General features: G+C 49.1%; 1 protein-coding gene across 1 annotated transcript in view; it reads right to left on the bottom strand.

Annotated features, from left to right (window-relative positions):
• The window catches only part of DNAH8 (dynein axonemal heavy chain 8), a 594,173-nt gene that overhangs the window by 390,114 nt on the left and 187,322 nt on the right, over window positions 1-16,737 (bottom strand). The window contains exons 20-21 of the mRNA XM_045010583.1: window positions 16,526-16,606; window positions 2,200-2,316 (exon numbers count right to left, since the gene is read on the bottom strand). Of these exons, the coding sequence (XP_044866518.1) occupies window positions 2,200-2,316; window positions 16,526-16,606 (198 nt within the window). The remainder of the gene's footprint in view (window positions 1-2,199; window positions 2,317-16,525; window positions 16,607-16,737) is intronic.

The raw sequence follows: 16,737 nt of genomic DNA, 5'->3' as shown, positions 1-16,737 counted from the left end.
AACTCCTTACCTGAGGAGGTTGTGAAGGCTAGGACTATAACAGCATTTAAAAGAGAACTGGATAAATTCATGGTGGTTAAGTCCATAAATGGCTATAAGCCAGGACGGATAAGGAATGGTGTCCCTAGCCTCTGTTTGTCAGAGGATGGAGATGGATGGCAGGAGAGAGATCACTTGATCATTGCCTGTTAGGTTCACTCCCTCGGGGGCACCTGGCATTGACCACTGTCGGTAGACAGGATACTGGGCTAGATGGACCTTCAGTCTGACCCGGTACGGCCGTTCTTATGTTCTATGTTCTTATGGAATGGCCCCAGTCCATTTTGTGATAAATTTTTCTAGGAGAACCAGAGGAAGAACTGTTTCTTTTTTTTCTGTGGGGGAGAAGAATATGAATTTGGCCTAACAACAGCCTGTGCCAGCTCAGATGCCCTCTGAGGGGCCTGACAATCTGCAGAGATCACCAGTGCTGGAACAGGCTTCATGGCCTGCTCCTGATGGTGCTGCTTCAAATATAAGTCTCTGTCCACCTGTGTTTTTCTTTTTGAATGACTTGCCGATGAAGGACTTTTCTTTAATGGGCCCTTCCCAAAGGCACAATAAACATTGTGTGTGTGTGTGGGGGGGCATTATCAGCGCTAACTACCCCACATGATGGACAATGTTTAAATGCTGGCGAGGGCATCACACCAGGCAAAATCCTATCCAACCATTTTTAATAAACTAAACTATAGGCACCACTAAACTAACTACAACTAACAACAATATACAAAAAACTCTGTGAAACAGCATAAGGTAAAAATCACACTGAGCATTCCAACTCAAGCCATGGGCAGTGAGGATGATTGGGGCAATGCTGCTCTTAAATTGCCAGGGGAGGGGCTATGCGTCCAGAAGGCATGAGTGCCACCCCTACAAGTACTGCTAAGCAAAATTCTCTGGCTTCTGTGCATTAGGTGCACACATACCTGAGTGCAGGGCCAGCTTTAGGGTGATTCACCCGATTCCCCTGAATCGGGCCCCGCACCCCTAAGAGGGCCCCGCAATGTCCCTAAGAACCCTCCGCCAATGTGCCATCGAAGGCACCGCCAGCCAATAGCGCTGCCGCTGAAGTCCCGCTGCTGTCTTCGGCGGCAGCTCAATTGCTGCCACGGAAGAAGGACCCTCCACCGCCGTGCCGCCGAAGGCACCGGCAGCCAATTGAGCTGCCGCCGAAGTCCCACTGCTGTCTTCGGCAGCAGCTCTTTCGAATTGGGCCCCGCAGTGCCTAAAGCCGGCCCTGCCTGAGTGGAATACACATCTGCAACCACCTGAAGAACTGATAGTGTCATGTGATTTTGCACACTCTTCCACTTGAACTGACTTCTTTTCTATAACAGATGCAGGCAAGGCCAATGAATAGAGTTGTTGGAGAGGAGGAAGCTTCAATAGCTGCTGGAATACAACTGGGAAATTCGGGGTTCCTAAGTTGTTCTTAATGGCTTAGACAAAAAGTTGGAATTCCTCAACATTAGGCAAGGTTATCAAAGCAGTTCTCAGCATGGAGGAAAAGGATTTAGAGAAGAAGTATTCCAGAAGGAGAGCTGAAGATACTTCTCATTCACCAATGAAGGCAATGACTAGGGATAGTGCAGTATTGGCCATGTCCAGCAGGAGGAGCCTAGAAAGGGCAGCGGAGGAGTATGCAGTTGCCTCTGTAGACCTGCACAATTACCCCAGTAGTGGTCTGAGAAATAAGAAATACTTACCTTGCTCTTCAAACCTGAAGGGGAGGGCACTGACAAAAATTAGAGACCCGTTATGACAAGCAATCAGAGTGCTAGTCACAAACAATAGTGAGACCTGATACAAAGTCAACTGGAAGAAAAGAGGCTAAAATCTAGGCTTTAAGGGTGGTAGCAGGGATGTAAATATGGAGAAACTACTAGGACCTTATCATTCTTCCAAAAGAAATGCACGTGAACAACATTTGCTTTAAAAAATCAGACATATTTCAATGTTGCAAAAGGTTATCACTAAATTTTAAGAATTTAATATTAATCTTAACTAAGAAGTTTCTTACATACGAATAGAAATCAAATTATTAACTGAGCACAAGTTGGTTTTTTTTTGTTGTGAAAAAATTCAAATATCAAATGAAAGTGTATTTGAAATTTCTTCAAAAAATGTCATTTTAATTAATTTGGCAAATATACATACCTTTTTCAAAAGCTGCTTAAACATATTCATAACTTCATCAACTTCTTGGAAAAAACTGTCCAATGTCAGAGATGACCAAGTTAATATAGTAAGTCCTTGTCTCAACACAGATTCTACCTAAACAAACAAACAAACAATAAAACAAAACAAAAAATTGTGATAACTAAATATAGAAAAAAATAAATATGTTAGGAATATAACAGACAATGGGACAGATGATTATAAAAATGAACAATGGTCCTGTGCACATTACTGAAAGTAACAGATGCAAACTAACAGAATCTATGTTTTGTTATTTCAAGGAAAACTGCACAGATTTACTCAATGTTTATTTAGGTTTTTATGTGTACCACAGCCATATTCACTGCTATGCTGACATTTCTCAAATGTACCTGTCCACCATTGACCTCTCTCTTCCTGGCCAGTCTCGCATCTCTTGCTAGTCCTCTAATATCTCCTCATGGATGTTACTTCCTTAAACTAAAACAAAATCTGAACTGTCCATATTTTCTCCTAAACCCTGTTCTTTGCTGCACTTCTCCATCACTGTGGACAGATTGAGATCACACCTCTGAAGCTCCTATGACTCTTCTCTTTCCTTTTTTATCACATCCACTTTCTCACTAAATCTTGTTGCTGCACTCCCTATACTATTTCTAAAATCCTTGCTTTCCTCACCAGCCACATCTCTATTTTTTGCCCAAGGTAACCTCAGACTTTCATATCAATCAGGTCATTCAGCTGTCAGTTTTCATTTTAAATTTCATCTGACTAGGGAAGATGCCACTCTTCACACCTGGGATGTCAGGAGAATGTTGGCTTTCTATTTGGAAAGGACTAAAGCCTTGAGGACTGTTTGTCTCTTTCATGGCCAGTATTAAAGTGGTCCCTGTTTTGACCCAAAGGCTCTCTCCAAATGGGTTTGTGCTTGTATCCCCTCTTGCTACAAGGCTGCTAATGTCCAGCCCCCTCCTATGGTTATAGCTATATGGTCATGGGTATTTTTGTAAAAGTCATGGACAGGACATGGGTCATAAACAAAAATTCATGGGCCCATGACTTGTCCATGACTTTTACTAAAAATACCCACCATGACTAAAACTTGGACGGGGGTCGTGGGTGCTCTGTGTGGGGGGGGGGGGGTCTGGGGACACCGCAGATGCTGGGGGAGGTGACCCGGGACCCCTGCTGGTACTGGGGTAGGGAGGGTTGGTGGGGCTGGCAGGGGTTTCCTACCTGGCTCCGCGTCCCTGCAGCTCCTAGGCAGCAGAGGCAGGAACCAGGGCAGGAGCTCTTCTCCTGCTCCCGCCACAAGTGCTGCCTTCCCCAGCTCCCATTGGCCAGGAAACGCAGTCAATGGGAGCTGCAGGGGCAGGGCTTGCAGGTGCCGGCAGCACGCAGCACGGAGACCACCCCCCCGCCCCTAGGAGCTGCAGGGGGACGCCCCAAGCCAGGTAAGCACATCCCCCAAATCCCTGCCCTTAGCCCCCTCCCACACACCCAAACTGCTGCTGCTGGCTCAGGGGCTGCCTGAGCCAGGCAGCTCCTGTGCCAGCACCAGCTGCTGCAGAAGTCATGGAGGTCATGGAAAGACATGGAATCCGTGACTTCCATGATATACATGATAGACTCGCAGCCTTAGTTATAGCGCATTCTACTAAATCACAATCTACTTCCATAGCCCTGATGAAGAACACATCCATTGCAGAAATATGCAAAGCTACCATGTGGACTTTGGTCCATACCTTCTTACAGCATAATATTTTAGTACATGCCTCTAGAGCAGTCACCCTCTTTGGTACTGCAGTTCTACAAACAGTCTTAGATGGGGCTCAAAAGCACGCACTTTCGTTGGGGAGTATTGCTTCAAAGTCACCTGAAGTGAAGCACCCATGAGGACATTATTCACAGAATGAGACTTTAATTATCCTGTACAGCAGTGTTTCCCAAACTTGGGGTGCCGCTTGTGTAGGGAAAGCCCCTGGCGAGCCGGGCCAGTTTGTTTACCTGCCACGTCCGCAGGTTCGGCCGATCGCGGCTCCCACTGGCCGCGGTTCACTGCTCCAGGCCAATGGGAGGCAGGAAGCGGCGCAGGCCAAGGGACGTACTGGCCGCCGCCGGGGACAGATTAACTTTTTGTGGGCCCGGCGCCAAACATATTTGTGGGCCCCCCCAGGGAATGATTGTAAAAGACCGGAGATCGACACACAAAATTGTCTTTGACACAGACATAGCTGCACAGGTTTTATTAACAATAGCTACACAAAGTGGTTTGGTTGAGTAAGTTACTCACATTAATGCTTGCTATGTAACATACAAATTACTTATCTGAAGCAAGACTAGTATGAAGAATGATGCTGTAAACACAATGTATGAATGTTTTATTCTGCCCCCCCACCGCCCACCTGGTTCTAGCCCATTCTCTTCTTCTCTCTCTGCACTGAGCTGCCCCTCCTCCCACAGCAGCAGGACAGGTTCTCTTCCTGACCTCTGGGGTGGGTGTTGGGAGTGGGAGGAGCGGAGGCTAATGTGGTTACTCCTGTAACTGGACTTCTACTTTCCAGTCAGCACTGCTAGCAGGACACTCTGGTCCCGTTTTCTACTGGAGTTTCCAGTCTAACACTGGATACCTGGCAACAGGGCTGCCAGAAAAGCCTTGGGGGGGTGGGGAGGTGGGGGGCAAGCAACCATTTTTAATAGTAAGCCTTAAGCAGTGGGGAGCAAGTAGTGGGTGGGCTAGGGAGTGGAGAGGAGCTAGTAGGCAGGGGCATGTCTGCTGTACTGCCCAGGGAGGTTGGAGACTGTTGGGGTCAGCTGACACAGTATCCCCAGCCCAAGTAATGTGATAGCCAATAGTGGATTTAGAGTTACTGAGGGAGGGGGCTCAGGGATGGGGATGTGGAGTGCTTACCTGGGCAGCTCCTGTTTGGTGTGAGGGATGCAGGAGCTCCCATTTGGTGCTCAGGGTGGGGGTGGGAATGTGGAGAGGCGTGCAGGAGTCAGGGCATGGGGGGCTGAGTATGTGTGGGGGTGCAGGAGTCAGGGCAGGGGGCTGGGTGTGTGGGCTCAGGTCATGGGGTACTCATGGCAGGAGGCTGGAGGCATAGGTGCTGACTTTTGGTTTTGCTGGTGGGTGCCCTCCCTAGGCTCCACCCCCACTCCGCTCCTCTTTTCGCCCACTGCTCGTTCCTCCCCGCCCCCTCCTCCGAGCACCTCTGCCAGTTTGGGGGGAGGCTGTTTTCAGCATATTTATAACATTAGAGAAAAAAGGTGGGTGAGGTAATATATTTTATTGGACCAGCTTCTGTTGGTGAGAGAGACAAGCTTTTGAGCTTTCACAGAACTCTTCTTCAGGAAGAAGAACTCTGTGAAAGCTCCAAAGCTTCTCTCTTTCTCTCACCAACAAAAGTTACTCAAAAGATATTACCTCACTCACCTTTTGTCGCTCTAATTTCCTGGGAACAACAGGGCTACAACAACACAGCATACAAAAATGCAAGATTCACATGAACAGCACAGAATGACCACCATCACACCAGGACACTATTTTCAGGATTCATCTTACCATAATGCCATCATCACACCAAGGAAGTAGCACTACCAGAACAATGAGATAAATATAGCCACATGTGCATGCCAAAAATTCACAGTACAAGCACACTGGGATCCACACAGCCGGATAGTACAGAAGTGTCAGTTTAGTTCTCAGTTTAGTGGGGATACACTCAGGGACTGAGTCCAAAGGTTCAGCTAAACACAAGGGCACCTGCAAATAGCAGGATCTACACTGGCACAACAGGAGGAGTTGCATGTCAGGGCACTAATTCCCAATCCCAGTGCAAGGCAATAGGGGATCCAGGCACCAGGTATTTAGTACCAGAATTTGTACTCCCAGGAGAGTGGAATGGAATTATAGAAGTTACGGGGGAAAAAGCCCTCTGCAATCATCCTGGCTCAGTCCATCTCCCTGCCAATGCAGAGCTGATCCTTACTGCATGTTTTGTCCAGTCTCCTTTTAAAAGTCCCAAGCCTTGGAGTTTCTAGCTGTGACACTCTATACCAGGGGTTCTCAGACTGGGGGTCGGGACCCGTCAGGGGGTCACAAGGTTATTACTTGGGAGGTCACAAGCTGTCAACCTCCACCCCAAATGCCTCCAGCATTGATAATGGTGTTAAATATATATAAAGTGTTTTTAATTTATAAGGGGGAATCACACTCAGAGGCTTGCTATGTGAAAGGGGCCACCAGTACAAAAGTTTGAGAGCCACTGCTCTATACCTCGGGGGAGCGGCATGCTATGCACTGCAAGCCCCATATTCATCATTTGTACATATTTTTTATATTTCATATAAAGCATGCCATGTAAGGTATTATGGGAAAGGTTATCATTTGCTGAATCCCACTGTTCTGGCAAAATATGTATATCATTAAAGTGTATAAAGTTATGAGATTGTACTGTATGGTGTGAATGAAATATGCTACACGTTTGGGAGTAGCCCAGAAGGCAACTCCCCAGGCACTTGACCAAATGGTTGGGTGGATGTTAAACAACCATCACCAGCCATTGTGCAGCAAGCGAATGACAATTAGCAATTCAATGCCCATCACCAGAGAATTACTCAACCCCAGGACTCAGCAATGCTCCCCCCCCCACCCCAACATGATCACTAGCCCTTCCCTTGGGAGACAATTCCATCCACACCCCAAGGCAAAGATTGCACTGCTAGGACAGTTTCCCCTGATAGCTTCAGTTTCCTTTTCCTATCTCCTCCCTCTCCCCCAACACGGTGCCTGGACTTGTGTTTGCCAGAGCACATGGACTAAACACATTACTACAACAGCAGATAGTTCTAGCCTTCCCTTGGGAGACAATTCCATCCACACCCCAAGGCAGAGATTGCACTGCTATGACGGTTTCCCCTGATAGCCTCAGTTTTCCTTTCCTACTCCCCACCCCCATGACCAGGAGATGCCCCCCCCCCCATGCCCGTCCTGGTCCAGCTGCCCGGCAGGGGCTGGTACTCTCTGTCTCTCTGTGTTGCAGGGGTGCAGGGGATGTTTTTGGAGATGCCTCTAGCTGAGCCTCCTGCCAAATGCAGAGAGTTGGGTGGCAGCTGGTGCCCCCCACCATGCAGACAGCCACCCCGCCAGCAGCCAGGTGCCAGCTCTCAGCACAGCCACCTGGGAAGGGGTTTCAGTCCACCTCCAAAGAACCTCTTTGAAATATACTTACCAGCTCAGCTGCTGCTACTGGCTGCCTTAAGTTGGGTGAGAGGTTGAAGCGAGGCTGGGAGCTGCTCAGCTGCAGAGCCACAGAAAGCAGCCTGCTGCCCAGGAGAAGCAGGTAGGAGAAGGAGGCGGAGCTGCACCTGTGGGGTCACTCAGCCCCTTCTCCAGGAGCAGAATTCCCCTCGCTGATTGGCTGGTGGCCAAAGAACACCTAAACAGCACTGCCCACTACACCAGCCACACTGATCAGCAACTCGAGGCAGAAAAACTTCCTTGATTGGTGGCTCTGCAATGATTCCCCGCCCCCGCCAAACAGCTCATGGCTCGTGCGCCCCCACGGCCCCATTCCTCCCCTTCCCCAAGGCCTGGCCCTGTCTCTCCTCCTCCCAGGAGCCAGGGCTGGCTCTGGTTTTTTTGCCACCCCAAGCAAAAAAAAAAAAAAAAGGCAAAAAAAAAAAAAAAAACCTGTTGGGCGGCCAGAGCGGCAAAGGGAAGAAAAAAAAAACCTGCGGGGTGGCTGGAGCGGCGAAGGGGGAAAAAAAACCCAAAAACCTGTGGGGCGGCCGGAGCAGCGAAGGGGAAAAAACCAAAACAAACAAACCTGCGGGCCAGCTAGAGCGGCGAAGGGAAGAAAAAAAACCAAAACCTGCGGGGAGGACGGAGTGCGGGTGCAGGGGGACTCTCAGCCCTGCAGACATGCCCCGGGCAGCGGAGTGCGTGCCCCGGCTAGCGGGGGGGAGAGAGAGAAGGGGGGCCGCCAGGGCTTCCTTCAGCGGGGCGCTCACCATGCCGCCTGCCAGGAGGGCTCCGCGCCGCTCTGGTTGGCAGGCAGGGAAGGACGCGAGCTGCCCTGCCGGGCTTGCTACAGACCTGGCACCGCTCCCAACAGGGTGCTCCCCTCCTCCACACATATGGAGGGAAACCTCCCACGCCCCAGCGTTTGATGTAGTACATGCAGGCTATGTTGTCTGTTGGGATCTTTGTATGAGATACTGGTATCAGCAGGAAGAAATGAGCATAGGCATTCCTGACCACCCTCAGTTCAAGGAGATTGATATGTAGAGATATCTCTGTAAGTGACCATTTGCCTTAGTAGTGAGGCTGTTTAAGTGCATGACTCAGTAGTAAGGAGCAACAATGGTGACATGTGCAAGAAGGGGATCCCTTTTCACACTTTGGCTGGGTCCTTCCACCAGTCTAAGGAGTTGATGATCCTGGTAGTGACAGAGGTTTCTCCACCCTATCCACCCTGTCCCTGTTCAGTCTGTAAACTGAACTGAACAATAGTTGAAGGCATCGCATATGGAGTCTGGCATATGCCACTAACAGGCTACCACTGAGAGAACACTTGAAAATACTCTCAGGGCCAATGAGAGTCTGAAGGGGGGGGACTCCGTGTTGGTAATAGTCATGTCCCAGAGAGAATATGAGAAATCATCTGAGAGTCAGTAGTATTGAAATGTGAAAGCAGGCATCCTGTAGGTCGAGAGCTGAAAACAGTCTCCCTGTTCCAGTGATGGAATAATCGTTGATAATGTAACCATCTTGAACTTCTGAGCTTTGATAAACTTGATGAGAGCTCTGAGGTCCAGTAGGGGTCTCCAATCTCTCTTTCTTTTGAGTATTAGGAAGTAACAAGAGAAGAACCCCTTGCCTCACAGATTTTGAGATACTGGCTCTATAGCTCCTAACTGGAGCAGTCAACCTACCTCCTTTCATAGTAGACTCTTGTGAGAAGAGTTCCAAAAGAGGGACAAGAAAGGGTGTTGTGGAAGGGGTAGAGAGGTGAAGTGCGTGGAGTATCCAGATTGGATGATCTCTAAGACCCATCTATCTGACGTTATGCACTCCCAGGCACTGCAGAACGCTGCAAAATAGTGGCTAAATGCATGCATAAGCATAGTCATTTGTGGGGAGTTGTCTTGCAACACCTTGACCTGCCCATCTAAAGTGATGCTTAGAGGTAGGGGGCTGGGTCAACGATTGTGGACCGTGCAGCTTGCATTTTGGGAATTTTCCTTTTTTTTCCACTGCAGCTCATAATGGCGCTGTGATGGGAATTGAGTTGTATATGGCCTGTGCTGGGATTGGGGGGCTAAAGCTTCACTTTTGCTCCAGTGTATAGATTCCCAGTGACCTGAGAGTGGCCCTGGAATCCTTCAAGTTATGAAGGGAGGCATCAGTCTTCTCTGTAAAGAGCTTCACACCCTCAAAGGGGAGATCTACCGTGGTCTGCACCTTCTTCAGAAATCCTTACACGTGGAGCCATGACACCTGTTTCATCACCACAGCAGTGGAGATAGATCTGGCTGCCGTTTCAGTGGTATCGAGGGCCAACTGTAGTGATGTTTTTGCCACTAGTTGTCCCTCCTGAATGATGGTTTTGAAGGATTCCCAATGACTCTCTGGCAGCTTATCAATAAAGTCATTCAGCTTATTGTACTTAATGTAATTGTATTTTACCATGAGTGTCTGATAGTTGGCAACACGGAATTGTAAGGTGGCCAAGGAATACACCTTCCTGCCAAAGAGATCAAGGCACTTTCAATTTTTGTTGTAGGGCATTGGCCTGGAATTGTGCTCTTGGCCATGGAAATTCATGGCTTCCACCAAAATGTTGGGTAGCGGTGGGAGAAAAGGAACTCTGATTCCTTTGTGGGGACATATTTCTTGCCTGCATGCTTGCATGTCAGGACTACCAATGCTGAGGTTAGCCACACCATTTTAGCTGGGTCTAAGATGGCTTCATTAATTGGGAGGGCAATCTTCAGGGAATCTGAAGAGTAGAGGATATCAATGAGCTGGTAGTGTATGTCCTTGACTTCCTCCAGTCGTATGTGGAAGACATCTGCTACTCTTTTCGCCAGCTCCTGAAACAGACAGAAGTCATCTGCATTGATGGTGGTGAAGGCATGACCACTTTGTCCAGGGAAGAAGAGGATACAGGCTTAGGTGTTATATCTTACTGTGTGTCAGCTTCTTGTTCCTCCATTTCTTGAGGCTCTGAGGCCCTAAATGCTGTGGCTGAAGGAGCATGCCAGGAAGGTTGTTGGGTGATGCTTGATGCTCGCAAGGCTAGCTGTCGATGTGCCATCCAAGGGTCCCAGTATGGGCATTGTGGTGGCATAGGGCCTGGTGGAGATATTCGTGGGTGGCCATACCAAAATGGTGGTGATGTCATCTGCAAGTACATTCTTGGACCCTATTGACAGTGGTTCTCATATGGAGCTTGCAAGGAGTACTGTGAGATCTCCTCTGGCTCACTGTCCAACCCCTCACTAGATAGTGGAGGGGCATGGCAAGATTGTGATGATATCCCCCATGCCTGGCAAAGGCTCAGTGCCATGATGTCAGTATGGAGAAGTGAAGACTTGGATGCCTCTAGAATGCGGAGGTCTCTGGTCTGACAGAATTCCACCAGTACCAATCATCCCGGTGTCATTGCCAGAGGGGAGAGGAAACCATCACCGGTCTCTCCAGTGCCAGGTAGACTCCTGTTGCTGACAGTACTGAGGTTGACTCACGTACCGCAAATATCTTTCTAGGGTGTTTGCCCTTATCTTCTGGTGATGACGATTTGGTGCCGTGCAAAAAGGGTCCATTGGTCAGATACTGACGGTCACCATGAGGCGTGGGTGCCACATGGTCTCAATGTCAGCAGTGTTGAGTATATTGAGTGAGATGGCAATTGCTTACAGCTACCCCTAGGCTTGCTGGGGGACTTTCTCACTCTCTTTTTAGACCTGTGAGAGGAGTCCCAGACTGCTTCCTTGATCCACTGTCCTTCAAGGTTGAAGGTTGTGGGGGAGTGTAGCGGGGTGGTCACCCTCTCCTGCCCTGCGGGGTTTAAAGACAGCCCTGGGAGAGGGCTGTTGCAGGGGAAAAAGCTGCTAGGCTGATTGGGGAAGTAGCCGCAGCTGGGCCACGCCCCAATCAGGCCCCAGCTGGCCTGTATATAAGAGGCTGGGAGCCAGGAGCTCAACAGACTCTCTCTGTTTGTAGAGAGAGATGGGCCTGGCTGCAGGGAGCTAGAGACAGGGTACCTCAGCGAAGCAGGGCTGGGGAAAGGCAGAGGAGCCGCAGAGCTCCAGTTTGGAAAGCCGCAGGCCTAGCAGAAGGCAAACAGGTACTGGAGGTTGCAGAGTAGTCTGATACTGCAGTCTGCCCCAGGGCGTGGGGGCTAGACAAAAACTGGCAGTAGCTATATACTGAGGCGAGGTGGAGATAGTGGGTGGGGGATCCCCGGGAAGGGGAGACCCTAAGACTGAGGGCTTACTGCCAGGGGGCAGCGCCCCAGATAACAGGGCACCGGGTCCGGGAGAGATGCGGGGGCCAAGCGGTAGTGGGACACCGGCCTGCAGAGGGTGCTCCTGGCTGGAAAAAGAGCTAATTCCCAAGGACAACCAGCAGGAGGCGCCACAGGGCTGAGTCCACATCCCTACAGGGAGACTCACGACTGCCAGAAGGTTGAGGTTGAAGAGATGCCTCCATGAAGATAATTTTTTGGCACAGCTCTCTGTCCTTGTGGGATCTTGGTTGGAGCTGCTGTCAGAGGGAACAATTTTGTTGGATGTGGCCCCCGCCGAGGTAGCAGATGCAGTGAGATTGCTTGTCAGTGACCGGGATCACCTCACTGCAAGTGAAGCATTTCTTGAAGCCCGGGAAGCTGGGGCATACCCTTGGTCGGGGGTGGGGGGAGTCCCCCTACACCAAGGGTTGATAAAAGAACAAAGTCCTCTCTCTCTTTTTTTTAAGGCATTGGCCAAAGGAAAAACAAATGAAGAAAAGAGGCTTTAAGGGAAGTTAAAAATTAGCAACTGTAAAGGAGTTAATGATCTGTGAATGGACAGCTAAAGCTTTGTCTCTAGCCAAGGGCAGTTGAGACGGAGAGACAGTGCATTCATGGATCCAACTGACACTACTACCAAAGTTCTCCAATCATCAGCACAGGAAATCAGACATAACTACAGTGGAGCACCCATAGGGACACTACTCAAAGAAGAAATAGCTGCTCTCTACAAAAACACTGGGGGGAGGGGTAAACATCAGGGATGGAGAAAAGCTATTTAAGCTAAAGGACAATGTTGTCACAAGTACAAATGGGTATAAATTTGTCATGAATAAATTTAGGCTGGAAATTAGAATAAGATTCCTAATAATCAGAGGAGTGAACTTCTGAAACAGCTAGGGTGACCAGATGTCCCGATTTTACAGGACTGTCCCGATATTTGCTTGTTTGTCCCGCGTCCCAACTAACGTTTGGTCGGGACACTGGACAAACAAGCAATTTTGCCCTCCGCTCCAGCGCACAGACGGAGCCTGGAGGGGCTCTTGCCCCCCCCCTGCCCCCAGCCCCACCCCTCCTTCCCCCATTGGATCCCTCCCCAAATCCCCACCCTGGCCCCGCCCCCAGTCCCGCCCAATGGATCCCTCCCCAAATCCCTGCCCTGGCCCCACCTCTTCCCCAAGCACACCGCATTCCTCCTCCCTTCCAGGCTTGTGCTAATCAGCTGTATGGCGGCGCAAGCCTGGAGGGAGGGGGTGGCCCCCAGCACTCACCCTGAGAACTGCTCCAGTCCAGCTTCTCTAGGAAGGTGAGCATGGCCCGGCAGAGATCCCACAGCGGCTCCCTCCACCCGAGCCCCCGGTAGAAGGCGAGGCAGGCCTGGGCCTCCTGCGCTGCACCCTTGGCTCACGGAGCGGCCCGGCCCGGGCGGGGAGGGCGGCCGGGAAGCAAGCCAGGCTGCCCCGGGGATCTAGCGCAGCACGTGGGCTTTGCAGCTCCGGGCCGGGGTGTTATATCCTTGGGGGCAGCCGGTTTAGGAAGAAATCACTTGAGGCCAGACAGCAGACAGCTAACAAAACCACCATTTTATTTACAGACTCAGAGAACTCACTCAGCCAGCTGAAGCTGGCTGAGCTAACCCATAATAATCTAACTCAGTTGCCATAGCAACAAAAACCATGACAACCAAATACACAACATATTCCTCCCCCCTAATAAGAACATCCCCTAAATAAAACACACACTAGACTACAGAAGGAGGGTAGACTGCCTCCATTCCCGGCTAAACCCTGGGGATTATTTTGCCCCATAACCGTGGGTTCGCCCTAGCTAAAGATCCAGCCGATGAGGAGGCCTTCTGTCTCTAGGTGGATTATGGCGAACTTCTAGTGTTATTGCACCCGAAAGCACTAGGGGCTCAGGGTCCGCAGCACGAACAGGTGAGGAGGTGGTATCAGCTCGTGCTGGGCAAAGGGGTATCTCAGCCGCCGGCAGTAATGGAGGAGAACAGTTAGGAACAGGTGACTCGTGATTCGGTGCCTCACCAGAAGAGGTGAAGTCAGACCCCTCAACTGCAGATGGGTCCTGAGGACTGGCATGACCTGGCAACAGCTGATCTACATGTCGCCGCCAGGTAAGATTCTCTGCAGTCCGGACTGTGTAGGAAACAGGTCCTGTTTGAGTGATGACTGTGGCCGGGACCCATTTAGCTCTGGAAGTATAATTCCGAGCCAAAACTGGCTGTCCTGGGCTAAAGGTTCGGTCTTTTGCTCTGGGTGTCCGTCTGATGACTTGATATTGCTGCTGATGTTGCACAGTTTGTCGGGGTTCAGAAGGTTTCAGCAGATCAAAGCAAGTGCGCAGCTGTCGTCCCAACATTAGAAAGGCTGGGGATGCCTGGGTCGTAGCATGAGGTGTGTTTCTGTAGGAAAGTAAGAAGGTATCCAGACGCTTTTGAATGGAGTGTTGTCCCCTTGCTGATTTCAAAGCGTTTTTCATTGTCTGCACAAATCTTTCAGCTAATCTGTTGGTGGACGGATGATATGGTGCTGACGTGATGTGGTGTATCCCATTTGCCTTCATAAAATTTTGAAACTCCTGAGAAACGAACTGTGGTCCGTTGTCGCTCACAAGTTGTTCTGGCAGACCAAAACGACTAAAGAGTCCTTGTAGTTTTTGGATAGTACTCTCTGCAGAAGTGGACTGCATTATAGAGACTTCTGGCCATTTAGAATGGGCATCTATTGCCACCAAGAACATGCTTCCTTCAAGGGGGCCAGCAAAGTCAACGTGAATACGTTGCCACGGGTTTTCAGGGCAGTCCCATGGGTGTAGGGGTGCCCACTGGGGTGCATTCCTCACACCCTGACATGACATACAAGCTTTTGCCTTCTCTTCAATAGCGCTGTCCAATCCAGGCCACCAAAAATAGCTTTGTGCAATTTCCTTCATGCGCACTATTCCACAGTGACCGGAATGTAGCTGTTCTAACATCTGTGATCTCAGTGGTGGTGGAATAATGACATGTCTCCCCCACAACAAACAACCAGATTGGACCGATAACTCCGTCCGCTTGGACATGTAGGGAACAAGGTCGGATGAGACCGGAGAGGTTTGTCGAGATTTTCCATGCATCACCAGGTCCATAACTTGGGACAATACTGGGTCAACGCGAGTTGCCTTCTTTATCTGAGTAGCACCGGAATCCCATCTTCGTCGCCACTTGTTATATCCTTGGGGGCAGCCAGTTTAGGAAGAAATTACTTGAGGCCAGACAGCAGACAGCTAACAAAACCACCATTTTATTTACAGACTCAGAGAACTCACTCAGCCGGCTGAAGCTGGCTGAGCTAACCCATAATAATCTAACTCAGTTGCCATAGCAACAAAAACCATGACAATCAAATACACAACACGGGGCGCGCTTAGCTGTTGCGGCCACCATAGACTTGGGTGGAGACGGAGCTGTGCTGCCTGGCAGCAGCGGCGGCGGAACAGGGGGCACTCCAGCAGCTTTTTTTTTTTTTCCTCCAACACCACCCCCCCCGTCCCGATATTTCATCTTTGTCATCTGGTCACCCTAGAAACAGCCTCCCAATAGGAGTAGTGGGGGTAAACAATCTAACTAATTTTAGGATGGAGCTTGATCAGTTTATGAACTGTATTAATAGGACAGGTTCCCTCTAATTTTTTCCATCCATATGAGGAATGAATTTTGTTATGTGCACCAATATCAAGTTAGTGTGCGAATGTGTGCAACCAGTAGAAACAAAAAACCTAGATATAATATATATTTTAAAAAGTTACCATAGGGATAATTACTTCAGTCAGGACAGGTTAGGCATTTTAGAACTCGCTACTCAAAGAATTAAATTTAAGCATAAGAGAGAAATAAAATTATGAAATGCATAGACAAGTCAAAAAACTAAAACAACAGCACTCTGAAGGAATAAAATTACAGAGAATATATGTGCATTGGAGGAAGTACCAAGAAGTAACAACACCACAAGTATGGGCTGGGAAGTGAGTGTGTCAGAGTAAGAGTGTGAGTGTGTGAGACAGAGAGAGAGAGAGAGAGAGACACACACACACACACACACACACACACACACACACACACATAGAGAGAGACAGAGTGTGTGTGTGCTGGCTCCTGGGGAAGTCTATGACTAGGGCCCTACCAAATTCACAGTCCATTTTCATCAATTTCACGGTTATAGGATTTAAAAAATCATAAATTTAATGAATTCAACTATTTAAATCTGAAATTTCACGGTGTTGTAACTGTAGGGGTCCTGACCCAAAAAGGAGTTGTGGGGCGGTCACAAGATTATTGTAGGGGGGGGTTGTGGTACAGCTACCCTTACTTCTACGCTGCTGCTGATGGCGGCTCTGCCTTCAGAGCTGGGCAGCTGGAGAGCGGTGGCTGCTGGCTGGGAGCCCAGCTGCAAAGGCAGAGCCACAAGCAGCAGCTGCACAGAAGTAAGGATGGCATGGTATGGTATTGCCACCCTTATTTCTGTGATGCTGCCTGCAGAGCTGGGCCCTCAGTCAACAGCCGCCACTCTCCGGCTGCCCAGCTCTGAAGGGAGTGCAGAAGTAAGGATGGCAATACCACGACCCTGCTAAAATAACCTTGTGACCCCTTTGCAACTCCCTTTTGGGTCTCTCAGGCATTAGTGTGAATCAGTAAGATTCTGCTGTGAAGAATTGTTTAATTTGGAATCTTAGTGTTAAGAAAATTACAAACAATTCTAAAGCTACACTAACTTCCAGTATATTCTAATTAAAATATATTTAGCATTACCAACCTTTCTCATTTTTGGTGCCATCAAATTTACAAACACTGTTGGTACTTCCTGACACAAATCTTCGTAACATTGCAGAAGATTCTGTTAATATTAAAAAATGACAATTTCATTAGCAATATTTTTAAAATATTTTTCTTTATTGAAGATTTTCATAGAAACAAACCAGTAGAAATAAAAACAAATCAATATAATGGACATAAGGAAACAGGAAA

Source organism: Mauremys mutica, chromosome 3 (genome assembly GCF_020497125.1).
Source record: "Mauremys mutica isolate MM-2020 ecotype Southern chromosome 3, ASM2049712v1, whole genome shotgun sequence".
Taxonomy (NCBI): Eukaryota; Metazoa; Chordata; order Testudines; family Geoemydidae; genus Mauremys; species Mauremys mutica.
This window is presented reverse-complemented; position numbering and strand designations above follow the sequence as displayed.